General features: G+C 47.3%; 1 protein-coding gene across 2 annotated transcripts; it reads left to right on the top strand.

The window, feature by feature from the left end:
* Positions 1-2,235: 2,235 nt before the first annotated feature.
* LOC144717811 (uncharacterized) lies at positions 2,236-26,785 on the top strand. 2 transcript variants are annotated; one of them, XM_078593476.1, is made up of 7 exons: positions 2,236-2,428; positions 4,832-4,897; positions 18,593-18,671; positions 19,927-20,005; positions 21,476-21,542; positions 23,832-23,980; positions 25,432-26,785. In XM_078593476.1, the coding sequence occupies exons 1-7, from the start codon at positions 2,279-2,281 to the stop codon at positions 26,291-26,293; spliced, it is 1,452 nt and encodes a 483-aa protein (XP_078449602.1). In that variant the 5' UTR covers positions 2,236-2,278; the 3' UTR covers positions 26,294-26,785. The 2 variants fall into 2 exon arrangements, with proteins under 2 accessions (XP_078449602.1, XP_078449603.1); XM_078593477.1 differs by lacking the exon at positions 4,832-4,897.
* The last annotated feature ends 977 nt before the right edge of the window (positions 26,786-27,762 follow it).

Genomic DNA, 27,762 nt, shown 5'->3' with positions numbered 1-27,762 from the left:
CGCCTCAGACTGGCTCGCGCGCACGTGCTGCAGTGGAAGCCGGGGGACAGGGCATGGCTGCACTGTCCCCAGGTACCACTCGCGACCTCCTCTAAACTCGTACGCCCGTGGCGGGGCCCCGTCGAGGTTGTTGAGGTTTTGAGGCCTCAGTGCGTTCGAATCCAATGGGGGAGGCGCCGGTGGTTTGTACACCCCTCTAGGCTGAAGCCGTTTGTTGCGGTGCGGGGGCCCACGCCACGCACGCGAGGCCAAGCATGTGGGGGGTCGACCGACTCGGAGGGTCCGTCGCTGCTCTCGCCTGATGTGTTGCCGGCTGTCCCACCCACAGGTGTACCGGGAATGACGGGCTCACGCCCTGGAACCCCCACAGGTGATGCCGACAGTCGCGCGACTTCAATCGCGACCTCACCTCGAATGGGACAGCCGCCACCGGATGGTCCGCCGTCCGGGGTTGCCCCGTGTGACGGGCCTGCGGCAAGGACGCGCGCTAAAATGCGCAGACTCTTATAATATACAGCAGGAAGAAAAAGAAAAAAAAAACTTTTCTTATTTATTTTCCTTCACGTGTCATGGTTACTGTATGCTGCGTCGGTGGTGTGCTCCTTGCACACTGAGTGTGTTGTGTTGTGTGGGCGCGGTGTGGGTGTTGTGGGTGCGTTGTGTGTCGTGGGTGTGCTGTGTGTGATGGGGGAGTTCCTGGCTAGTTGTACATACGTGCTTACGGATTTCGTATTTATGCGGGGGGGGGGGTGCGCCGGACATTCCCTTCGGGGGTATGGTTGTTGTTCTTGTTGTTGTTCTGCTATTTGCATTTTGTTGAAAAAATGAGGCACACACGGGGTCGAGGGGTAATTGTTCCTTTATTTGGAATTGTTGCAGCCGGGACGGCTGCGAGCTGTAATGGGGGGGGTGATGTAGGGCTGTTACGGGAGGGCTGTAAGTGCATACGATCCAATGGGTAACAAACACAGTGGGCGGAGTTACGGGAGTACACGGGGGGGGTGCCCGCAGCGACGTCCGCATCAGGCAGCCTGGGGGGTTGTGATCCTGATGGGGGGTATAAAGGGGGAGGACAAAGAGAGCTCGGGGCTCAGTCTGGGAACAAAGGAGGAAGAGTGAAGATCCTCTAGCTAGAGCCCTGGACTCCCCTCGACGCCGCCCTTGTCAGGGCTGCAGAGGAGCGAGCCAGAGGCGTGGTTCCGTGAACCAGGGTTAGACCCTGGGACTCCGGAGACCGTAGCCCGACTCACCAGTGTCGGGCCAGTTAGCCTCCCCTAGCTCGTTAGAGGAGGACTTGGGGATAGGTGAGATTAGCTAGGGGGTATCCCCAGTTATCCGGGTGAGGGGGCCGCTACCCCCTCTAGTGTTGTCCTGTACCGATAAGCTGAAAATAAATATACGTGTGCCTCAACCTGGGTGTCCAGCGTCTTCACCGGTACTTCACAATGAAGGCCCCGGCTGACGGTATAGATTCACCGTGCTCTGCGGGCGTTTTACGCCTGGCCAATTTTAAATTTGCCCGCAAACTAACCAGTCTGTTTACCACGTAGGCTTTCCCGACCGATATCATCCATAATGCAGACTTTTTTGGATTAGATCGCGTAAATATAAATTCGTCGTTAAACCCGCCGCAGCCAATTAATAACTTTGTCACGTAAACAGAACGTGCCAATTCGTGACTAGTACAGCACACCGGTGTGTTTGAGAGCAAATCTACAACATATTTAAGGAACGAAACAGGAGGATTTCTCCACAAATCTGGCTGCCGCATGATGATGCCGGTTCTTAATTACTGGCGAAACGTCGTGCTCAGATTGGACTTTCTCTCCCAACACACCAGTGTTGCTGCACTAGTAACGAATTGGCACGTACTGTTTACCAGACACACCTTACTAATTGGCCGTGCCGGGTGGCGGCGGGTTTCACGACACATTTTTCTATAACCCAAAAAATAATTGATAAAAAAACCTCGATTATTGTGAATAACCAGAGTTTGAAACCCTGTTTTGTTGGGGGTGGGGGTGGGGTCACCGTAGTTCCGCGCACGCGCACTGAGGCGCGCATAACGGACCCCAGCCCCGCCCCCCGCACAGCGTGCTTGCCGTACATTTCCTAGTGTGGATAAGCGAAGCCCGACCAATGGGCGCGCGTGCACGGAGAGTGGGGGGTGGTTGTTGCCTGCCCACCCCCCTCCCCCACCACCACCACCATTCGTGCGCGTTAGCTGTACGAAATCTAAAGCGAGGTTTGTCGAGGCCGTGGTGCATGAACCGTTATCATGGGGAAGAGGAAGGCCGACCTGGGCCGGGCGCTCCGGGCACGGCTGAAGGCGCGCATGGAGAGGTCCTCGGGCTACGACTCGACGTGGGACACGAGCGACGAGGACGAGGCCGCGCAGCAGACGGACTCGAGGCCAAAGAAGGCGGAGGTTACAAAAAAAATAAGCGTTGTACGCGCACCACCACCGCCACCACTCGCCGGACCATGCTTTGGTTGCTGCGCTTGGCCTAGCGCAGGCTTTTCCGCGGACGTTCTCAGGAAAGGCGGCAAGGGTCGGGGACACCATGTGGGATGTTGAGAGGGATTTAATTCGTGTATTCTTTTGGGTCTTTCGGTAAAGCCACGTAGTAATAAATACGTGTTAACATTTTTTTTTATTGCCGATGCATAAAAAAAAATATTGTGAGTTTGTATTATTTGGTATTTGTCATACGAAGTGCATGGGTTGCTTTGGTTTACAATTGTTATGGTCGAATTGGGAATGTGTGCCTGACCTCGTCATGATAATGTGGAATTTCCATCTCTTGACTCAGCGCCTTTAATACAGATAAGCGAACGGGCAGACAGGTGTTATTTTGTAATGCTGTAATAACGCTTTCCATCGTAAACACCCACTAACCGGTAATTTGTTAGTATCATTTTAAACAATCTTTTTAAAATACTATACGCTTGTGGAACATAAATGAAACAGTTTCTTACATTATTGTGGTTATAATCATGCTACATGGATAGTAGCAGATTCTAGAATTTTACTAATTATTAAAACGCTGTAAACTCGTAAGACTTTAGTACGTAAGTTATGGCACAGAATAAGGAAAACAAGCTTTTTTTGCAGTGACCAATACATAGTTTTATTTAATATTATATATACGGTTAATCCGTGTAATGAAAAAGACAAAGTTCGTGATTATATTGGCACACCAGTAAAAAAATTAATAATAGAAATGAAAAAAAAGTGTCATTGTAAAATTATATTAAGATAATTGGCGGTATGTAAGAGCAGAAGTAAGTATAGAATACAATAACTGTAACAAAAAGTATAATCGTCATTGCCCTGCTTCAGGTAATTTATATATTTTTGTATGTACTAAAGTATTGTCAACTTTTTAAACTTAAACATTCTGTCTTAAGATGTTTGTCATACATCTAAATGGATTAAAATACACGTCCAATTTTATTGTTACATTAATTTTAAAGCACAGATAAAACCGACAAGGAATTGTAAATTGGTTGTGTTTAAAAATTGTCATATTTACTTTATTTCAGTCGATATTTCTACGTGTTGGAATTTTCACTTACCTTTCAGTTAATGTCATATTTACAGACAAGCTTTATTTGAGAATTTTTAAAGATTCAAGTTCAAATTAAGTTCTTGAATTCAATAAGCAGATATGTAAATGACGAGAAAATCTATCATAACATAAAAATAGTGTAGGCCAAAAAGTAAAAAAAACACGTGCAAAATGTGTACCAAAAGCGCTGAGCCTTTGTGCTTTCTGCAAAAATAATAAAAACTATTTCGTGAAGAACTGCATTTTGGTCATCTTGTTTTAGTTAACTTTCAAAAATGCCAGTCAGTTTGCTCAAATTTATTTCGATGGTCACCTAAGACAAGAGGACCACTGCATTCATTCAGAAGCTGCTGATGTTTTTGTTGTATAATGGACAAAGGCCGAGTGACTTTTGTACGTTTCTAAGTATATTTTGAAATTCAATCAATTAGCGGACAGTTGAATAACTACTACAGTAAATTACTGCTACAATACTTTTATCAGTTGTCAAAGTATCCCAATTTTATTGAGCAGTGGTTTTCACCTTTCGTGGTCCAGAGCCAGTTATGGAAATAACACATTCCTGTATGTGGACTATTCTCTTCATAGAACAACCACTGCCGACTTCCACAAAGTGGTACATATTTTATAGACTTTTGTGATGATGGTATTCTCTCACTGTGTTCCATTATCGTAAACAGCTTTTCCAATTATGTTTTAAATGATTAACATTTGTTGTCATAAATGTAAACTTGAATTGTAAAAAACCCATCAACAATCATGAAAATTCCATTTAATGTTGAGAGAAGTTCGATTTGGTATGTGTGATAGGTGAATTCAGGATGTTAATCTGATCCATATACGTGGCAATAAAGAAATTGGGGAAGGTTTGTACATCATAAACTACAATAGCACTTGTGTCCATCCATCAGTGGACCTTCTGGATCATTATTTTAAAGCCCTGGTTAAACATGGCAATCCCTGAATTGATTTCAGCTTCTTGCTGCTTCATGAGCAGAGTGTGACCTAAAAGGGTTATTTTGTACAATGTTGAAGTTCTCCGCTGAATATGACAATGAGGAGCCACATTGGCGTTTGTGTAAATCACTGGGCGACCCAGAAGCTGCATTTAACTGGCCACACCCTGTTGATGAGACTTAGTGAAGTTAAGACCAGTTCAGTACGTGGTTTATTTACTGGCCATAGCGTTGTGGATAAACTCAGGATATTAACGTAATCTTGAACCATAATCTCGGCCTGAAATTTACACCTTTCCACAGAGGACCTTGTGTGGGAGAAGCGTGTTTGCAGCAAAGGATCTGCAGCGGTATCGACGTAACTATCCGGTAAGGGCATCATATATCACTGTGCCACTTGACGGTGCAGTACTAATGGTATAGCACTGGAACAGGAGGGTCTACTTTAATAGTATCTCAGTTCATCATGTTGCTGAATTCTCAATTGTTTTTCGTTTACAACTGCAGCAGGGAACTGGCTTTTGCGGTAGTCGGCATGCCTGCAACAAAGCCATTTTATAAGGTGTCAGAAGTTTAGTTATCTTTGCACTTTGAGCTGTGTGTGTGTGAGTGAGTGTGGACTGTGTGTGTGAGTGAGTGTGGGTTGTGTGTGCGAGTGAGTGAATGAGTGTGAGTGAGCTGTGTGTGCGAGGCGGTTGAGAGCTGCGAAGCCTGCCGTGTGAGGACGAGGGAGGGGGTGCTAGTCGCGGCCTACTCCTCAGGCCTCGGCGCCTCCAGGCCGCACGGCCGCTGCTGCTCTGCTGTTGTTCACACAGCTGCGGCTGCTTCGTGTATGACTCCTGCAACTGCAGTTGGGTCGGCTGCTGCTGCTACAGCTGCTGCTGCTACTCTGGTGGCTGGGTTCATTGGGTGCGCGAAAACCCCGCTTGCCGCGACCTCGTGTTACTGTTGTAGCTGGAGCTACAACAACAGCAGCAGCTACAATGACAGAAGCAGCTACAACGACAACAGCAGTTACAACGACAGCAGCAGCTACAACGACAACAGCTACAACAACAGCAGCTACAACAACAACAGCAGCTACAACGACAGCAGCAGCTAAAACAGCAGCAGCAGCTGCTACAACAGCAGCAGCAGTTACAACAGCAGCAGCTACAACAACAACAGCTACAACAGCAGCTGCTACAACAACCGCAGCTACAACAACAGCAGCAGCAGCTACAACAAAAACAGCAGCATTGGCTACAACAACAACAGCAGCAGCTGCAACAACAACAGCAGCAGCTGCAACAACAACAGCAGCAGCTGCAGTAGCAGCTGCAACAATAGCAGCAGCAGCTGCAACAATAGCAGCAGCAGCTGCAACAGCAGCAGCAGCAGCTGAAACAGCAGCAGCAGCAGCTGAAACAGCAGCAGCAGCAGCTGCAACAGCTGCAACAATAGCAGCAGCAGCTGCAACAGCAGCAGCAGCAGCAGCTGCAACAGCAGCGGCAACAGCAGCAAGATGGCGGCGGCGTGTGCGTTGTGCTGCATAAGTGTGAGCTGTGCGTGAGATTGGGTAAGAATGAGCTGCGTGTGAGTGAGCTGTGTGTGTGTTTAAATTTTGTGTTTTAAAGATGTCAATTCTCCTGCTGTGTATCCCACTGCTGTCCCTCCCGGCCATATCTAGTGCCACACTCAACTCTACAAACGGCTACCCACGTTACTTCGCGTCAATACTTATTGCTAAATTTGCCACTACACCTGCTAATGAAATAACTTATAGACACTTCTACACTCCATCATTGTATCCTTGTAAACCCTATCTCTGTCCCATTACTTCACCAGCACTCCTTCCAAACTGCATTCTGCTCTTAACAATGTCACCATCTGCGAGCTGCTGCTATTTGTCAAAGGTTTGCCGCTCTTCATCCATTCACAGAAAATACCTGTGGAAACTATTAATTCTACTTTTCTTATTTTAGGGAGGTATTTAGCTTCATCCTGGTCCAAATGTAAAGAACTCGTATAATTCTGAAGAATGTTCTGGCAGGAAAGGTGTCGGTGTTCTACATGTCAACATCAGAGGGCTTGGGCTTGTGATTAAATTAAGTCAACTATAACTAGAAGTGGCAAATCTGGACCTGGACATTTTTTGCTTAACAGAAACATTTGTCACTCCTGCCATCAATGACTTGCAGATTACGATTGGCAACTACAATCTTTTTCGGCTTGACCGAGGATCTAAAGGAGGTGGAATTGCCATCTATGTTCGTAATACTATTGCATGTTCACCAGCTCACTCCTTATTTAAAATATATTGCTTTGAAGGTCTGGCTTTCAGAATAACTTTGCTAAATAATCAACAGATATTCGTAGTGTGTGCTATAGACCGCCTAGTGGGAAGGATGTTGAAGCTGCATCTGCACTGAGAGCTTCTTGGGGGCCTCCCTAAAGGTGAAATGGTTTTAGTGGGTGATCTAAATTGGAATTGGCTAAACCCGCTGGCCGTGGCCGCACATTTTGCAGATGAATTTAACCTGTTTCAATTAATAAATGGCCCCATAAGACTCAACCTGAAAAATCCAGGACAGTCATCTCTGCTTGACGGACAAATTGACAAATGCCCCTCACAATTTCGCACTGACTGGTGTTCTTAGTGATCACTCCTTCATATTTGGGGTGAGATCATCAGCCAGACCCAAAGCCCCCCCTAAATTGATTGAGAAGCACTCCATGAGACACTTCAGCTCTCGGCATTTACTAATGATGTGCTTCACTCAGATATTGACAGGGTCTGATATCCCCAACCTGACTACGGCTTGGGAGACCTTCAGGTGTACGTTTCTCCAAATTCTTAACAAACATGCTCCGTTAGTTAGATTTTAAACTAAAGGCAACTGCCCACAATGGTATTATCCTTTGATTACTAAGCTCATGAAAACTAGGGACAAGGCTTGGGCATGTGCTCAGAAAAGTAATTTGGTCAATGACTGGCTAGAATACAGGATTTTAAGGAATAGATGCGTCAAAAAAATACGACATGCAAAAGATGCCTACTTTTCTTCCACTCTTCTGGAATCGCATGGAAATGCCAGGATCTTCTGGAAAACAATCAAATGTATCGAAAAGGCATCCAAAACAGATAATCTGCCCGTTGAGCTTTACCGAAATGGGGAATATTTTTCAGAGCCCAAAAAAATAGTTGACAATTTTAACCTTCATTTTTCTGAAGCTGGTAACCTTTTTGATAATGTATTGGGAGTCACCCCTGCTCATGCAAATTCCTACACCCCTGTCCAAACATTAAGCGAATTTAGTTTTCAGCCAATCCACGAAAGTAATGTTCTGAAACAACTGTCCTACCTCAAAGGGTCCTCCTCTACCGGAGCAGATAGTATTCCTGTCTTTGCTCTGCTAAATGTTGGTAACCTAATATACAAACCTATAGCCCATATTTTCAAACTGTCCATCAAAGAAGCATCAATTCCTCTAGAATGGAAAAATTACTATGTTAGTCCACTTCACAAAGGGGGCCCTAAAGATGATCCAAATAACTACCGACCTATCTCAATTTTGTCCCCGTTGATGAAAATTTTTGAAAAGTTATTGAACTACCAAATTATCAGTTTCCTGTCCGACAACAATCTATTACATCTAAAACAATCTGGTTTCCGAAAAAAATACAGCACCACATCTGCTGCACTAGACTCTGAATCACATTTACAGTAGCCTTGATAATAAGCAGTACTGCACCAGTCTTTTTCTTGACTTGTCCAAAGCCTTTGATACAGTCGACCACAACATCCTGCTTAGTAAACTAAGTTGCCTCGGTTTATCCAAACATGCAGTAGAATGGTTAGAAAATTACCTCTTTTCTCGCACCCACACTGTATTCACAGATTCACGGTTGGAGGTCAAACAGTGTTAAGATAACATCCTCGGCCCCCTCTTGTTCTCTCTTTATGTAAATGACTTGGGCACTGACCTGGATCATTCCAGGGTAAATCTTTTTGCAGATGACACGATACTGATTACTGCTGGCCGCTCTCCGGATGACGTGATTGCTAAGCTCCAGGGTGATTTCAACAAACTACAACATCAGCTAGTTGCTCTTAAACTAGTCCTGAATACCTCCAAAACCAAGGTGCTATGTTTCTCACCAGGGCTAAAGCAGGAAGTTATTTTTCCCCAATTACATTCCTTAAATAATGATCAAATACAGCAAGTCAAGATCTATAAGTATATTGGGGTCATCCTGCTTTCCCCCTTTGTTCCGTTTTGGAATTGATAAAAGCTACCATACTGCCTCTACTTGATTTATGTGACATCGTATATAAATCAGCCCCAAGTACTGTACTGAAGAAGCTTGACTCAATTTATCACTCGGCCTTAAGATTTGCATTGAACTGCCCATATAGAACTCACCACTGTTATCTCTACATTGGGTCAAACTTAATATCTCAATGTTCGACGGCTTGTGCACCAGATCTTATTTATTAATGATATACTTACAAAAAAATCTGCAGACTACCTGCTGGATATCCTCTCTGTTTCGAGGAACAAATGTGACCTAAGGTCTTCGCTCATTTACCAGCTTCACATTCCTTATTGCCGTACAAATACTGGAGGAAGGGCCTTTGCTATTGATGCTCCCAGGGTCTGGAATGCTATTGCCAATAAACTGCAACTTGAATCACTACCTATGAGATCTTCACTCAAAACTGCTCTAGAGGAGTTTTACACCCCTATCTGCCACTGCTATTCAGTGGCTTAAAATAAAATGTTTTCGCTCCCGGTGACCGCTGTAAAGTATGATCTTGTGTTTTGATTTAGTGTGCTGATCTTAAAGGTACATTGAACAATGTTAATACTCCTACTGATGCTCCTGCTGTTGTGGAGTGACTCATGCAGTCAGCTATGGCTACAGGGTTTGGTGGTACATGTTGTTTATTGTGAAAATTCGGTCACAGTTCCTATGATCACTGCTACATTGCTTATGGCTTTTTTGGTTTGGCCATGTTTTGTTTATTGTAGTATGGAGTTAGACTGATGGCTTTAATCTAAGTTGTCTTGTTGTTTAACTTGCATCCCACTGGGATTTTTGCACACAGCGTTGGTGTGCGGTGCTTTTTCTGGAAGACTTTACAGTTTTTTCCTGGATTTTTCTGTTTGCGCATAGTCACTTTAAGATGTCTTCTTGTTCATGTGTTTTTTGTTTTGTTGCAGTTGCACCCGATTCAAGAGCCGAATGGCTCACAGGGCTATACCAAATAAACTGAAGCTGAAACGGGTAATATTTGTAGGGAATTGGCCCATCTATTTTAGGATCCACATACCTGTATACCCCTTATCGGTGCCTACGTTATTACAGACCAATTCAGACCTGATTTGTTACCCCGTGTCCTTATACGTCTCATCCTACAAAGTCCCATCACAACGGAGAAACACAAACAAATAGACAAACACATTTTTGCCCGTATTGAAACGGCTGTACGGTGTATGAACCTGAACTCAGTTTCCCTGTGCAAGAATACGGGTAAACTATGGATTTACAGGTTTAGGTCCATGTTTAAGGTGCTTTCACTTTTGTGGTTAATGCATGTGTAGTGAGTCAAACTGAGTCGCAGACGTTATCTTGGGAGCAACACTATTTATTCATACAACAGCACGAACATAACACAACCTACGCTCTGGTCTCGAATGCCCATCTAATCACACTACGGTAGAACTAGACACGGTTCGCTATCCCGGTCCGGACCACAAGTTGGGTCCCGGACCGTGTGGCTAGAGGCTTCTTCTCTCCGACCGGCGCTAGTGTTGGTACTGCAGCCTGCAACCCGGCTGCCCGCAATGATAATTACCGGCCGTAACTTCGGAAGTCCTGGCACCACACAGTGACAAGTACAGTCACTACATCACCCCCCCCCCCCCCCCCCCCTACGTATCTTCCAGCCGTCCTGGCTGCTAACTCCCCCCAAAGCAAGCAACCGACGTAAACTAACATAACCAACAAGTGTGCTGCAACAACATAACAAGGCAATAATAAATAACCCAACCCAACTGTACAATATGTACACATGACAACAAGACAAAAAAACAACCGGTCAAACCGGCAACCGCGGCGCACGAAATCCCCACAACCACCATCTCCCACCCTCAACGTGTAACAATGCTTGTGATCTCGATGGCGAGCAGGATCACGTGAGCGCGACAGGCCATGACGGTGTGGGAGTGTGCATTGTGCGGGATCATGCAAAACAAGTCTTTGAATGAGTCCATGACGTTAGTCCTCCAAACGAGTTGGGCTCGACCGCCTTGGGAGGGCCGGGGGGAGCAAGAAATCGACCCGACGAAGCCGGCTCCTCATGCAGAGCAGTAGGCCGGGTCGTTAAGTCCTTGGCCTTCCGAGCCCGCGAGGCCGACACGAACGGCCGCGTGTGAGGCATGAGTCGCGCGGTGCCTGGGGACGGAACAGAAACAGTCTCCTGAGGAACCGCGTCGGCAGACGCACGCCCCAGCTCGTCAGGCACACCCGATACTCGGCCCCTTCGTTATGGAGATGAAACAAACTCGCACGGCATGATTAATGGTTTCAGGCGAGAGGGGTGGACAAACCAGTTCCGCTTACCAAACCGAACCTGGACACATTAGGGCCTCACGACCTGAACGACATCAACCGGCTCTCTCCAAGGTTGCAGCAATTTAGGTGACGTGCCCACTGGCACCTGCGGGCAATGCAAGCAGGCCCTGTCACCCGGCGACCAATCATGCAGGGAAACGTGGCCACCGTTGAGCCGCTCGTTGGCCAGCTGCCTGGCCCGAGAGTTAACGCTGGCGGCTTCCTGCGCCTCAGAAAGTTTGCCCATTGTGAATTGAATTGAGTCGGAAATTTTGGATACCTTTTGGGGTGGGCACAGCCTGAAACTGTACATCGATGCGAGGGTTATACTCTCTACCATACATCAAAAAGAAGGGAAAGTAGCCAGTAGATATGTGCGGGGTCAGCCAGTAAGCGGCAAGAACCGCAGAGATATGCAAATCCCAATCAACCTGCGACTCGCTGACCAAGTGACTCAACATGGCGGTCAGAGTCCGGTGTGAGCGCTCGACCATGCCATCAGTTTGCGGGTGGTACGGGGACGTGCATACCTTCTTTGTACGCAGCAGGTCGCAAACCTCACGCAGCAGCGTGGAATTTTTCTTTTTTACCTTGATCCGTCAATAGGCACTCAGGAGCCCCCTTATCCAGGACATACCCATTCAGGAACACTTCGGTGATAGCAACAGCCGACTGATTTGGGAGCGGCCAAGCCATAGACCAGCGTGATAAATACTTGACGCCCACGATAAAATATTAGTTTTCCCGTGCCGAAATGGGAAACGGCCAGAGAATATCGAGGGCGACAATTTCATTTACCCGTGACACCTGGATGGATTGCAGCGGAGGACAACAGGATCTCGCCAGCGGCTTGCGCCGGGCACATTGCACGCAGCCTTTAAGTAGATCCTCAACGTCGGAGGCCATGGCCGGCCAATAAAAATCCAATTTGAGCGCGGCCAGCGTCTTCTGCACTCCGAGGTGCAAGAGCCGTTTATGCACAGCCCACACGACCTCGCCCTGCAGGGCGATAGGGACAACAATAACATAACGGCGCAATCCTCCATTTAGATACATGAGCAATCCTCCCTGCAGCACAAACAAATTCACGTCCCGTGGTGTCTCACCATCGCCTGTCGACGTCCCCATACCTCATAATCAAGACCCAAGGGAGCATCACGCGCGACGGGGACGTCGCCCGTCCTCTCAACGGCGTTCGTGGCAGACGCAACGAGAGGGGAGGGGGAGGTTGAGCCGCATGGCCGACAGGGACCCGAACCGGAAAAACATGCGCACTCCCCAGGCGCTGGCAATCGCGAGAGGGCATCGGCATTCGAATGGCGAGTTCTCTTACGATATGTGACATTGAACGAAAAATCCTGTAGGATTTCAAGTCGGCGCAATAATTGGCCCGAGGGCTGGTCCACACGCAACGCATACTGGAGCGCCGCGTGGTCCGAGCGCACTTCGAAGTGCCGCCCGTACAAATACGGCCGATACTGCTGCACGAACACGACAATGGCCAACAGTTCGCGGCGCGTAACGCAGTACCGCTGCTCCGCCGGAGACAGCACCCTGCTGCTATTCACAACCACGTGCTCCACGCCATTAACAATCTGAGGTAACACGGCACCAATGCCGGTATTACTGGCATCCGTGTCCAAGATGAACGGCAGCGAAAAGTCGGAATAACGTCGGGGAGGAGCGTTAACAAGGCCATCGTGAATAGAGCGGAACGCAGCCTCCTCCGCCTCCCCCCAATAAAATTTCTGGCCCTTGGCCATCAAGGCGTGGAGAGGTTTAGCAATGAACACGAACCCCGCAACAAACCAGCGATAATAAGAGGCCAAGCCGAGGTGGGTGTCGGCCACGTCCGAACACAAGCAGTTTTCTCAGGATAAGTCGCAATGCCCGATTCGCTGACTATTAAGCCCAAGTAACGGACAGATTTTTAGGAGCAGATGACATTTTTGGGGTTTGAACTTCAAGTCGGCGGCGCGCATCTTAACAAAAACAGCCCGCAGGTGATCCAAATGCTCATCAAACATGCGACCGAAAACGATGACGTCATCTAAATATATCAGGCACGAATCCCATTGGAGGCCCGCCAAAAACAATGCCATCAGCCTCTGAAAAGTGGCAGGCGCGGAATGGAGCCCCATTGGAAGTCGGTTGAACTCAAACAGCCCTTGGGGTGTTCGAAAAGCCGTCTTGGGCCTCGAGGCCTCGTCAAGCGGAAATTGCCAAAACCCGGACAAAAGGTCGAGGGTTGAAAAATACCGCTCGCCTGCCAGAGCGTCCATGCGAGGCAGGGGGTAGGCATCCGCGACTGACACTTTGTTAAGTTTCCCAAAATCGACGCAAAACCGCAGACTACCGTCGTGCTTCTTAACAAGGATTATCGGAGCCCCCCATGGACTGGTGGACGGCGAAATGATATCCGCGGCCAACATTTCATTCACCGCCACACGAACATGGTCCTCCTCAGCCGGACTCGGCGATAAGGATTCTGGCGAATGGGGGCAGCATTGCCCATGTCAATATGGTAGCTCAATAGAGATATCCGACCGATATCAAATTTCGACTTACTAAAAATGTCGGAAAATTCCCGCAAGAGCGCCCTTAGTTTCCGCGTTTAGCCCGCGGACAAATCGCCGCATTCCGAACATTATTTGTCGATCCATGCCTCATCGACCACCGGAGGTCCGTGCGATTGAACGCCGATCCCGACGTTTCCCACAACATCCGCTTTCGGACACCCTGGGGACGAGTGAGCGATCACGGAACCCTCTTGAATAATCGTAGTGTCCGACCCAGTGTTAAGGACTTGTATAAACGGCGGCATGGCAAAATGTTATGAATCAACTCAGATATAATGGGCGAGGACGCACCAGCATCCGCACCCCAATTCCCTCAACAAACCCGAGCACGGCCGATGACCCTGTGGTTGCCGTGACCACACGACCTGCCAGCTCCGACCACTGATCAGGTCGGAGCGGCCGCGCGTCACGAACACGACCCGACTCCCCCCGAACACACGCGCGACCCCGACGCACACCGGATCCCCCCCATGAATGAAGGGAACCCCGGGGCCGAGTGTGAGGTGCATTGCGACTCGCCTTAGGGGGGGATGGAGTCGTAGGAAGGCGGACGTCCCAAGGCCCGCCGTCGAGGAACCCGGCAGCCCAACTGGACATGCCCCGGCAGGCCGCAGTTGTAGCAGGTGACTCGTCCGTCACTGGAATGGGACGAAGCAGACCTCGCCCGCTGCAGGTCGTCCCGCCGCCGATCACCGTCGCCCCGTCGATCGGCGCCCCACCAATGCAGCGAGTACGCGGACATGGCCTCTCCGACCGTGTGACCCTCGGGCTCCGCAGAAGACGCGGAGCACGCCACCAACACCCTGTCACGCTGCAGGGTCTGTTGCGCGTGGATACACCTGGCGATCTTGAGCGAAGACACGTCCCCGCCGTTGGCGGGAAGTACAGTGCGAAGATCCTTGGCTCAAAAGTGGCGGCCATCTGGTCAAACGCCTGCGTGTGAGGGTCGACCTCTCGGACGGCGGGATGGCGAGGAACGCCGCGAAAGCATCGTCATTGAGGGCGGCGGGAAGCGCCTTCAGCGCATCCGCCTCCGACCACCCCGCCACGTCGGCATTCGTGTGAGGAATTTTCTTTTAAACGCCACCCAATCTCCTCTGGAGGCCACAAATTATTTAATGAAGGGCAGCCGACGGCGGAGCGACTGGACGTCAGATGACGAGGAGGTTCCTGCTTCAAGCTTGGCGGGCTCCGCGCTCCCCGACGGCGGCAAAATAGTGCCCGCGGGCAACAGCAATGGCGTTCCCGCCCTTTGTGAGGATGGCGGCCAAGTCGCCTCGCCCGGACGGCTCCGCCACCCCTAACTTCGCCGTCCCTGACGAGCTCCTCAACAGAAGGCGAGGCGAGGCGCCCCGTGCCCCGGCTGGGCCCTGCTTCAGGGGCAGCGTCTCCGCTCCGTTCTCGGCGGCCGTGGGCGGAATCAGCTCGTCGTCGTCTTCGTCGTCCGACGCTCGCACGGGAACTCTGCGACGTGTAGACATCTTCTGTCTACCGCTAGCTATAGCCTAGCAAGTTGGCTACTTCCGACACCAGTTGTAGTGAGTCAAACTGAATCGCAGATGTGATCTTGGGAGCAACACTATTTATTCACACAACAGCACGAACATAACACAACCTACGCTCGGTCTCCCAGACTGCGTGGCTAGAGGCTTCTTCTCCCTGACGTGGATCTTCGAACACCAACACTTGAAGAACCCCAAGCTCCTCACGGAGCTCTCGTTATATGCGTCCGGGCTGGTGCTGGCTCCGCCCTTAGCCCCGCCCACCTCCCAGGCTCCTCTGGAATGTTCCTGAGAGCTCTCCGGGACCACGTGACCGCCCCTCGGCCCCCCTCCAGTATCGTCTGGTCATGTAACAACAGGTCAGCCAGAGTATCATGCCCCAGAGTAACCTTGGCTGGCTGACGCTCTCGCTCCCTCACTGGGAGCCGACACCGCACACTGCTCGCGGTGCCTCCGCGCTAACCAGCACTCACCCAACCACCGCTAGTGTTGGTACTGTACTGCAGTCTGCAACCCGGGCTGCCCTCAATGACAACATTACCGGCCGTGACTTCGCAAGTCCTGGCACCACACAGTGACAAGTACAGTCACTACACATGTACGATAAAATATATCTCATGTTGGGGGGCAGCTGTGGTGTAGTGCTCAGCGCGCTGTGAACCTGGAAATTCCTTGGTCAAGGCTAACATTCGGTGAGAGTGATATTTGAACTGGTGCTGGCCCTCACTTCACCAACCCATACTGACCAGTATGGTGGAGTATGATCAAACAACCTCTATAAATGACATGGGGAATAGCTTCAGCTGTGGATTGACAAAGATGATAACACTATTAAAAGATAATCATTTAAAAATATTCCTTGGTATGCAACATTCATTTATGCAAGTAAAAAACAAGTTTAAAACAAACATGCAGTGCTTTCAGACTGCAGTGATGGCTATGTTTGCATTACTAAGTGTTCAGACGAAGTTGCATGCGCTTAAAATCACGTTACATCACTTATAGTTCCAATAGTAGCCACACCATTGTCAACGTAATACCAATATGCTCCACCACCTGTGAATTTGCGATTACCACATATTACTGCTTTCATGTAAATATCTCCAAAGGGAGAGACCTAATTATGCTGTATTTGCCAAGGAGGCCAAGGAACATTGCGAAAGGAACCTACTCAAGGGACTGGCTTGTATTTGCCATGCTAAGGGATTACCAAGGGCAGTGTACATTTATTTACCTTTATATTGTCCTCAACACATTCAACTCTTTGGTTTGAGGGCAGAGGACAGAACCAAATGTGGGTTTGTTTTTATGAACAGCTCCCGCACAATAGTATGGTCTGTTTGTTACTGCTGTGAATGAGACGCCTAGGAAAGCCATTATTTTGTTAGCCCAGAATAATATACAGGCAATCATCGGGTTACGGAAGACCCGACTTCCAACTTAACGGAAATTCTCCCATAAATCATGTAAAAAAAGTAAAATATGCGGAATGTTTGCATGAGTTATATAAGCACAAATAGTTGCTGCGCGGTGAGGTTGCGGATGAATACCGCGGAGTGAGGTGTAAGCTCCGCCTTACGCCTCCACCAAAACGCGGCCTTCTCACCGAGCCCGAGTTTCACGAGGATTAAGTCAAATGGAATTTTTTTGTAGAGTTACTAATTCTTTTCCTTTTGTTACATTAAGTAATTGTTTGTTTTCTGTGCTTAGAACTGTCTTTTTTCTCCCATGTTTCTACTGCTAGTTGTCTTCATTTGAAGTTTATTTTTTGAGTTAGTTACTGTATGTACTGTGTGTATGTGTGCGTGTATCTGTGTGTATGTTGGGGCAGTGGTAGTGTAGTGGTTAGCGCACTGCACTACGAAACCCGGCAACCCGAGTTCGATTCCCGCTCACGGCCAACACCGGTGACGTTTATCCGAACCGGTCTTGGGCCTCCCCTAGGTTGACTCAGCCTCAAATGAGTACTTGGTGTCGTGTGTAAACAGACACTGAGGAGACAAAGGCGGTCGGGCGTGGTGCTGGCCACCCACCCCCTCGTGTACCGTGCCTGCCTTCATAGGTGCTTGCGAGCAGCACTTGCCCCAACATCCTGTTAAGGCTATACGGGGATCTTTGTCTTTGTATGTGTATGCGTGTAAACAAGCTTACTCCACCTTTGTTTTTGTGTACATGTATGCGAAGTCTAGGCGAGCCTAATGCATGGTAAACGACCATTAGAAAGTGACTGCTTTCTGTTAACAATTAATATTACAATTTTCCTGGTATTCATAAACAATTGTATACAGTACATGTTCCATCAGTTTAATTATGGGTAGTGTTAGGGTAGATATTCGATAAAATAAAAGAATGAAAGAATAATAGGAAATGTAGAGCGTATGTTCAGCGTTACGATACGGGTAGCGATAGAAAACGAACGATAGCGCGATAAAGTACTGAGAGAAATGGAAGGCAAGGCATGACTATTACCGGCTATTGGATTTTATTGTTGATTTTGGAGGAAAATTGTTCAATTTCCGACATACGGAAAATTCTGGTTCCGGATCGTTATCAGGAACCTAACCATTCCGTAACCTGGGGACTGCCTGTACCCATTTGCTTAGAGAGGGTTCACATTGCCTTGCGTGCCCTCAAACAGAGTGATGCTTATATTGGGAGCTGGTGATATGAATATCCTCCATCTTATACTCTCATGTGTGCTTCAAGTCAAATAATACCATTTGAATGAGGGGCTTAGTTTTATAATAATTTATTTTTGTTTTTGGAAATTATATTGTGATTGAATTGCCTGCATCTAGACAGTGAGGTATTTTCCATTCACGATCTCCATATGATACATTTAAATTAAGGAACAGTGTTGACAGCAGTGTTCCAGCACCAATATCAATGTACATCTTTGTAATTAACCATCATTTTAAAATAAAGGCAGTGTGAATGCCTTATAATGGAAGTACTGATAATTGACATGATACATTTGTTAGGTCTCTGGCAGGTCAGATTAGGGAAGTACCCAGAAGCTAGCTTTCATCTGGCTTGTTTCAAGGATCTTTGGTTCCACAACCCACGGTTGCACTTTTCTGCTGGGCAAGTCAGTGATTGGCTCACTCTATGTCTTTCGCTAGTTACGTTCTCAGAGCTAAGCAGAGCCAAATTGAGTGAAAACCCCAATTTATATGCTGTTTATTAAATTTTTTTGTGGCTGGGTTCACAAACATTGTACTCAACAATCTGGTTTATGCTGCGTGAGAACCCACGTTTGAAATGCACGAACTCAGATCACAAACACGTATTAACATTTGTTTCTGAGCCATCCAGCCACGTCTAATGATAATTCACTGTCGGAGGTTGTGTTGACGATGCTTGTCCCTGTTTATCCTTTCAGGGCACACAAGATGACATCCCTGCTGGAAGGATGATGAACTATAAATTTTATCTGAACCAGTTGAGGTGCAAGCCTGGCAGTAAGATCATACATAAACACACACCTCCACCCCATACACACCCAGCACTACGACAGCAACAGTCACCATTCTTCGTGCGGATTTTGCATCAGGCTTGGTGCACTTTGAGGCCACGTTGAGTGATAAAGGCTTGGTTAATTGACCGGCGTGACTTGCCGATGAACCTCCCGCACTCGCTATTGTGCCAACTCGCGATGTTTGATTGGTTTTACACTGAGCTCATTGTTAATGGCAACAACGAACTCGCATACACACACCTTCACCACACACACAAAGGCAAAGTCATAGCTATACAAACTCCTAGAGCAAGTGCTGTTATCAAGCACCTTTTAAGACCAGGATGGTACATGAGGGGGCGTGTTGTGGCCACCACCACGCCTAATAGCTTTTTATCAGTGCCAATATTTAAACACTGCACCAGGTACTTATTTGAGGCTGAGCAAAAAAAACCAAGGGACTTAATGGACAGTGGTGCACAAGCACACGTAAAAAAACACCCTGCACTTAATGTGTGCTGAGTTTATTTAAGGCCGAGTCAACCTAGATGAGGTTCAGGACAGTTTAAGACCACTTGCCATAGTTGTCACCGATGGACTGGAATAGGTCATCAGGGTTGCTGTGCAATTTAATAACCACTTTGCCACTGCTCCCCACACATCCACACACTTTTCTAAAGTGATATAAATTTAATTTGCTGCCCATGACACCTGTCTTTTTTAATTTCATACAGGAGAGTCACACTGAGTCTTTTTCAGCCAATTAATAAGTGTAAATACTTGTGGGAGAAAACCGGAACACCCGAAGAAAACACAAATCAAAAAGGGGCAACACTATACCCCTACAAATGGAAATAGATAGCGATTAGGCCACTTGCTGTACTGCATTCGCATGGCAAGCCAAGGTGTGGCAGCTCGTTGGCCACGGGAAGGGAGTTTCAGAATATTTGTGCGCGATTCCCCAACCCTCGCTGCTGCCTCTGCAGTGCTGAATTACAGGCATGCATAGCCACCACCTAACCAGACAACAATCCACTTGCAGTACAGCAAGAAGGTTGCTAATCTATGTGCATTTCGAGCGTTATCCACTCATGGGGTTATTTATATGCTCTGGTCAGCTTTGAAATGCAATTACATTGAAGTTGTAATATTCCTAGCAGAACACTCTTCAAAATTAGCCTTCAGACTCGGTGAGGCTTTCATGGTAAAATTAAATACATTATTGTACAAGTGTTTTTAACTTAGAATTTTCTGCACAGGCATGCTGATCGAGGAGATACTCACCGACTGGTTTTCTGACTACGAGCAGCTGGAATGGAACCACTCGTACATCCAGTGGTAAGATTTGAGCAAACTAACAAGATTTTTAATTCTCCTTTGAAAATATATATTTTGTATTAAATGAGAATGTATTCATTAGGTGAGAGAGCCCATTGAGACCACATGTCTCTTTTATTTGGGAGAACTCGTGGAGAGTATAACCAGGCAGCGTGTTGTATTTCCAGCTGAAAATTGTTGTTCAAAACGTTAGTCCTCTTTAAAAAATGTGCAGAGATTGCATGGTGGTTTAGGTGGCAGATTTTATAAGTACTTGACTATTTTGCAAAGTATACAATTGGGATCTCACAACTGCCCACTAATTTCACTGAGTAATTAGTAGTTGGAAAGGACCACCTGAGTGGAGGCAGAGGAGGAAGTGATAGGTGCGGTAGAAGACGGATGGAGCAGAGAGTTTAAAGAATTGAAGAGGAGAGCAGGGTGTGCAGATAGGGCGGAAATGAGGGAAAGAAAGTATGATTGACGACAAGCCTCCAGGGCCGAAGTGTAATTTGATAGTAGGGAAGTATATGCGGAACGTGAATCATGAGTTGGTGAGGTCCTCCAAATGCGCTCTGCTTTGTGTACGAGCCTGCGCTGTGACTTGAGCGGTGGTGATGACCAAGGACATGAGGAGCGTTGCGGAGGGTGGAAGGGAAGCAGAGGTGCAAGCGCGTCTAGAGGAAGAGAGTCCTGAATTTAGGACAAAAGAAGCAGTTTCGATTTAAAGCTTTCGTGACTGCAGGGTTTCATATTCTTGGTTTTTTCGGTAAATATTCTTAGGTTTTTTTTTTTCGGTAAAGTCACGTAGGTAAAAATTTTAATTAATAAAAGTAAAATAAAATAAAAATCACGACGTTTCGGAGGCAACACAAGCTTCCGTCTTCAGATGGAACAGCATGATAGCTGTATCAAGTCACGTAGAAGGGAAATAATACAAAAATAAAACACTTTTTTTAATTTTTCTTGCTGTGGTTTTCACACCTGATGATGATTGCTTGTGTTGCAATCGAAACGTCGTGAGAATTTTATTGTTTTATTTTTGTCATTTTGTTATTTCCCTTCTACGTGACTTTACCGAAAGAACCAAGAATATGAAAAGAAGCATAGTCAGGGTGCAGGGAGGAGAAATCTGAGTTGGGGAGGAAGAGATGAGGAAATCAGTGGTCAAGGTTGGGATGGAACCCATGATCTCTTGTATACCAAGCGAGGTTGTTAACATCTCTCCACCAAACATAAAGACCCAGATGTGACATTTCTGCAAGAAACACATTGAACGAATGCCACAGCATAAATTTCATATTTGTAAAATTACCTGACACTAATTTACAAAAAAATTCAACTTGATGATAGAGGGAAAGTAGTTTTGGCTTGTCATTGCAGCCGCTCCTTTTTGAACGATTTTAGTCTATCTTGGAGAGAGACCGTGGGCCCCTGTGGGGCTTAGTAAAGGATGTTGAGTGATTAATTGCTTGATTGATTGTTCCCTAGGCTTTTTCCGATAAGGGAGCAGGGCATGAACCCCTATGCAGCAGTATTGACCAAGGAAGAGATTGAGGTGAGCATCAAGGTCACATCTTTTACAAACTTTGAGTTGGACCTGCTGCCACTATTAGCACCATTATCACAACAATAACCACAGCCGCCATTCGCCACTAAGTGGCGGTGACATCACCACGGTGCTTGTGTTAGGCCAGGTGCACTTTGAGGCCACGTGAAGTGTCAAAGGCTTGCTGACAGGAGGTCACAGGATAGACCCAGGTGCCATGGATTGACTGACATGACTGGCAGATGCACCACCTGTGCCCCCTACTGTATGGACTTGCTGAATTTTAGTGGCCCGGCACTCCACTCATTGTTGTGAGCGTTGCTCCTCTGCCCTCCGCTGTTGTTCGATGACGACGGCCTCCAACTGCCCAGTAGCGTCCTTCACAAGCCTCCTCCATAGAGGCCGATCTTGACACTGCTGATACCAGTCTTCAGCAAGTCCAGTCATCTCCACATCCTCCTGGATCACATTAGTCCATCTGTCCTCCAGCCTGAGCTATGCCCATTTAGCCCCTTTATCTATCCAAACAAAAGCTGCTTGGACATGCGGTGACTGGACATGTGGGCTACATGACCCATCCAAAGGCAGCTTTGCCTTCCAGAGGAGCTCACTGATGCGAATATGTCCAGATCTTTCAAGGATTTGGGAGGTCACACAATCCAGCCTGATTAAACCCAGGATGGATCATAGGCAGGCCATCCTGAATGTTTCAAACTGGCACCAGGACCTTTCCCCGCACACTTGAGGAGGGGGATGCCCCGGTAGTTGTTACAATCTGTATGGTCCATCTTAAAGAGAGGAGGACCACCAGGGTATCCTTCCAATCATGTGGAACCCGTCCTGTGGTCCAGGCAGTTGTGACGTCATATAGGGTAGTTTGCACACAAACGACAACTTCCTTCAGCAGTTCGGTTGGGAGATCATCTCCAACTGGACGTCTGTGAAAAAGAGCTTCATAGCTCATCAGATTCCTCCAGTCTAAATAAAGATTCTGATCTCTGCCCACTCACTAGGAGTAATTACTTCTGCCAAAATCATCATCTAGCTTAGACCAGGCTACCGTGGGTTTGAATGGGGTCCTAGGTGGACACCCACCACCGCAGTGGAGGAATGGCAGGCGTATATTACAGATGACAAGCCGATGGTTAGTGGGCAGATCAGCTCCACGGTAGGTCCTGGTGTGAAGGACATGGGCTGGCATCCGCTGTCCCGTTAGTATATAGTCCAGCAGATGTTCTTGCTTGGACCAGGCGTGCATCCATGATGTGTAGATGCTCTAATGGTGGAACAGTGTTGTTGGTACTTAGTAGCCTCCTATCGTTACTAATGAGCTCTGGCCCATTCCTTCCAATTAGTCCGGCCCAGGTACCTGCGTCATGACATACTGGAGCATTCAAGTCACCCAACAGGATGACTCTATCCTGAGGGGCCAGTCTAGCTCGCACCTGGGACAGGAAGTTATAGAAGGCCTCTGACTCATCAGCTTTGTCTGCATCTCTCTACTGATGTTCATCTTCGGTGGGGACGTAAACGACCACCACCATTCCTCGCCTCTTGTTGATGAGTAGGCCAGCCCACAGCAGTCTGGGACTCACAACTTCCCACACCTTGCCTCCACGCTCCCACCCCAGCATCAGCACCACCACCAGCTTTACACCTCCACCACCAGCGTTGCTAACATCACCACCACCACCTACATCAGCAGTACCAGGAGTACCACCAGCATCACTACTACCACTGTCACTGCCATCCTTCATTCTAGTAAATTATTGATATAAAATAATTCTACAGGTGCGAAATAGTGTATTGCACTAAACACTTCTTTGTAGGGTGAAACTAGTAGACATATAGGGTAGCAGGATGTACCTCACGAATGATCCATAATAAGAGTAAAACGTGTACACTCTTGTCACAGAACATCGGGGATCTAATTTACTGATAATCTTTGATAATCGTTAAACTGAAACACTCGCCTTGCTGTTTTAACTGTAAACATTCAGAATAAAGCTCCTGTGCATATGCTGCAGCTGCTTTTAGTTCGACTCGTAAAGCATTGTGGGTTATGCTGTAAAGCTTTGCTGACCGCATATTTTTCACCCTAGCAAATGATGTGCTGCTTATTTGCTAATTATTTGTGTTCATTGGTTCTTCAACACGATTGTAGATTCATGGCACTGTTGCTTAAAACTTGCGTCACGAGAATTGAATTGTGAACCCCGACTTGTGAATCATTACATCCCTAGCCTCACTGTGTTTGATTGGCTCCGCTCTCGTTTGTGTGGCTTGCAAAATGTTTAGAAATTCAAGGAGTCAAAGGAGGTTCAGGGCCGGCTGATGCGGGCCTACCGCATGATGCTGGATTTTTATGGGATCATGCTCGTCAATGAGGAGACTGGGGAAGTGGCGCGTACGGGCAACTGGAGGACGCGGTTTCTCAACCTGAACAGGCAAGGACTCTTAAGTCCATGGCATCCAGATCTGCCTGTGGAGTTTAGGCTTCCACCTCGTTGGGTGGTGCAGTGGTTAGAGCTCTTGACTGGAAACTAGAAGGTTATATATTCTTGGTTCTTTCGGTAAAGTCACGTAGAAGGGAAATAATAAAATAATAAACATATAAAACAATACAAATTCTCACGACGTTTCGACTGCAACACAAGCAATTATCATCAGGTGTGAAATCCACAGCAAGAAAATTTGAAAAAAGTGGCGGTTTTTCCTAACGTCAGCACCATAGACGGCGATTTGGCAGTTGGCCAGATGGACGAGTACATCTATGTTCGGAAAAGAGGAAGAGGGAGAATAAAATGGAATGCGGTCTGAAAGTCACCGTAAGCGTGAACACAATCAATTAAGACCCGAAATGGTTTATCAAATCCTTCCAATGATTGCTAAGCCAGAATCCATCTTCTCGGTTGAAATTGTCTCTGTGTTTGTATATGTGGATAGCCTCATGAACGAATCTCTCATGGTAGCCAGATGGCTTGCAGAGAACCTCTGTCTTGGAGAAGTCAATGTCATGTGAGCCCAATGTCATGTGAGCCCACTGAATTATAACGTCGTGAGAATTTTTATTGTTTTATATTTGTATTATTTTATTATTTCCCTTCTCCGTGACTTTACTGAAAGAACCGAGAATATGAATCCCTGCAGTCACGAAAGCTTTAAATCAAAATTTAACTAGAATGTTGTGATTTTACATCCCGCTCGGTGGTCAACTTGACCCATTATTCCTGTAAGGAATGGCCCTTGAAATTCCACCACTGACTCAAGGCCGCCAGTAGAGATAAGTGCTGCGCTTTTAGCCGAGTGTGTTGGCGCTTACCTGGATGAAGCAGACTCAATGTGCAAGAGACATTCATTGATGCTCAGGGGCAGTGACCTGCCTGTAGAAGTAAGGACAGCAAGCATGTTGCCAGAATATCTACTGACCTTTACTGTCTGCTCATGTGCATTCCCATTTTAGACGTGGTTTTCTTACACATGAAGTCAATATAACTTTAAAATAACTGGCCTAATATCCAAAGAAAAACCCTCCTGGGTAAAAGTAAATTATCAGACTGATGAGGAATGGTCTCATTGGTGTCACTGATATATCACATGTTAACTGTGATACAAATGAACTCTGAAGGTAATTCAGTCAAACTCAGCTCTGATGTTTATTCAGCAGACTGGAGCAGAATGAAAACCGCTCACTAGTCCACACAGTTTTGCAGCGACTGCATTCAAGACGTTATGTCAATTGTTTTTTTGTTGTATCATATTGAACTATGGGAAAACTTCTTAAAGTTTCATTGATGTGGAATAATTACCGCATTGAAGACCTCTGCTTGCTGTATTTAGATGGCCCGTCAATCCAACCTACCTCATCTGTATTTCTCTCTCTCTCCCGACACGACAGCCACACGCACAACAATCTGCGGCTGACGCGCATCCTCAAGAGTCTGGGGGAGCTGGGTCTGGAGAGGATGAAGGCACCGCTCGTGCGGTTCTTCCTGGAGGAGACGCTGTGCAACAAGCAGCTGCCGCGCGTGAAGCAGAGCTGCCTCGAATACTTCGTGTTCACCCTCCGCACGAAGAAGGAGCGTCGAGAGCTGCTGCTCTTCGCCCGGAAGCACTACCCGCAGCCCGACGACTTCCCGTGGGGGCCGCCCGCGCACAAGCTGCCCGGCTTCAGGAAGCCGGCGGCAGAGCAGCAGCAGGAGCAGCAGCAGTGCGTAGCAGCGCCAGAGAGCGGTGGGAACGGCTCGTCTGAGCAGAAGGAACAGAAACACGACGTCGGCGCGGGCTCGGAGATGGACGAAAGCCACGACGATTGGAAAATGGATGGCGACGAAGGGAAGTCGTCGCCGCTCGGCGACGACCCCAGGCCCGATCCCACGCGGCCCGCGGAGTGGAGCGATGGTCCTCACGTCGCCACGGCGAGCAGCTCGACGTGTGCCGCTCACAAGGCAGAGCGGACGAAGACCGACGCGGCCACGTCGACGGAGGAAGAAGGGGAATACAGAAGTGTGCTCACAGGCGCCTGGCGATGCGACAAGACCGTGACGCCGTGGCGAGGAGAGGGAGCGGCGACGGCGGTGATTGCGTCGCCGGCCCCAGACGGCACCGCCACCGCCGGGAAGCTGCGTGCGGTCGTGGTGTCGCACACGACACGTCTGCAGGAAGTATCATCCGGCGCTGAGAAAGGTTCGCCACGGAGCGGTGGGCGCATGGGCAGCGTTTTGCATGCGACCAGAAGCCCGGCTGAGAAGAGCGTGTAGAACGAACAGTCGTGTAGCAGGAAGGAAATCGGTGAAGTTTTCGTTAAGCTTCACCTAGTGGTAACTCAGCAACCACTGCCAAACTATTTCACGTAAGTATTCTATTGGTGGGGCAGAGCTCATGGTTTCATTTCTCTGCGCTTGCAATCCCGGTCAAACTACGGATTCAAGCTCATAAAGGTTCTTTGCGTATGAATGATGTGCAATAGTATGAGTGCGAGATGATGGTCTGTTCATTTTTTTCCTTCCACGTATCGCCTTCTCGTGACATTCACCGTCCTTGGTTTCCGACTATTGCAAATAGGTTTTTTAAACATTTTTATTTATATTTAAAAGTGAAAAGTACGACGTGTATCTGCTCAACTTTTTAAGTGTCTGCGTCATAAGCTATGTACAAATATATTGTCTTTATTTAACTATTGCTAGTGCAGTGGTGAATGAAACTGACATATGTGGACAAGTCTGCATCAAGAATTAAAAGTTTAAAAAAGGCATTGTCTGTGCTCGTTGAGAATGTATTTCCGTCTAATCCAACTAATACGCTGATGTTAAGCATTCTCAACATTGCCACATGCGGGCATAATTGGTGCCATGAGTAGGACAAAAGGACCATCTCACCACACCTGGCAGACTGGTGGGGTGGTTCATAATGGAGTTTATCCTCCCCCACCAAAAAGCCACGTGTGGTTAATTAAACAAGGGGGAAGGGCGCGAATTGGAATGAATGGCAAATGTACCAATGACTGGATGGAAATATTTACACATAAAAAGTATGTCGTTGTGCAAACATGTTTACAGTTTAAAACATTAAATGAATACAGTTTAACACGTAGGCTTTCGCTACCAGTATTATTCATAATAATGTTTTTTGGGTTAAATCACGTTAATTATAAATGTGTCCGCAACCCGCAACCACCCGACACAGCCAATCAGTAAAATAATGTGTCGCGTTGACAAAAGACAAATATTTCACTACTTTAGCCCACCGGTGTGTTGAAGAGTGAAGAGATACACTTATTGAATTTTTAAATCATCTCAATGCGCAAAACCCAGCCATTCAGTTCACCGTAGAAATCGAGGTAAATAACACACTCCCATTCCTGGATATTTTGCTTGGACGCGGTCAAAATGGCAAAATAACGCACAGCGTCTACCGAAAGGGAATGCACACAGATGCCTATCTGAATGCAGATTCGCATCATCACCCAGCACAGAAATCCTCTCTCATCAAGATGCTCGTACATCGGGCAAAGACTGTCAGATGGTGAAAGTTTAAGGAAAGAGATTAAATGTTTAAGAAGCACTAAGACTGAATGGCTACAATGCTCAAATTAACAGCATTGAATGCCAAATCAACAATACTACTGAAAGTGATCAGATTATCAAAACAATTAAAATACCATATTTCTCGGGAGTTCAAAAGTAAAACATTAAAGTAAGATTTGGTACGGTCCACAAAATTCAAAAAC

This window comes from Lampetra planeri, chromosome 4 (genome assembly GCF_965212315.1).
Source record: "Lampetra planeri chromosome 4, kcLamPlan1.2.h2, whole genome shotgun sequence".
In the NCBI taxonomy this organism is placed as follows: Eukaryota; Metazoa; Chordata; class Hyperoartia; order Petromyzontiformes; family Petromyzontidae; genus Lampetra; species Lampetra planeri.
Note: the sequence above shows the minus strand (reverse complement) of the source record. Positions and strands in the feature narration are given on the sequence as shown.

What these genes read in the sequence shown, in the direction of transcription:
- LOC144717811 (XM_078593476.1), top strand. Translation starts at nt 2,279, where the DNA reads ATGGGGAAGAGGAAGGCCGACCTGGGCCGGGCGCTCCGGGCACGGCTG. An exon ending in GGTATCGACGTAACTATCCG is followed by an intron (nt 4,898 to 18,592) that starts GTAAGGGCATCA and finishes TTATCCTTTCAG; the next exon opens with GGCACACAAGATGACATCCC. An exon ending in TGACCAAGGAAGAGATTGAG is followed by an intron (nt 21,543 to 23,831) that starts GTGAGCATCAAG and finishes CAAAATGTTTAG; the next exon opens with AAATTCAAGGAGTCAAAGGA.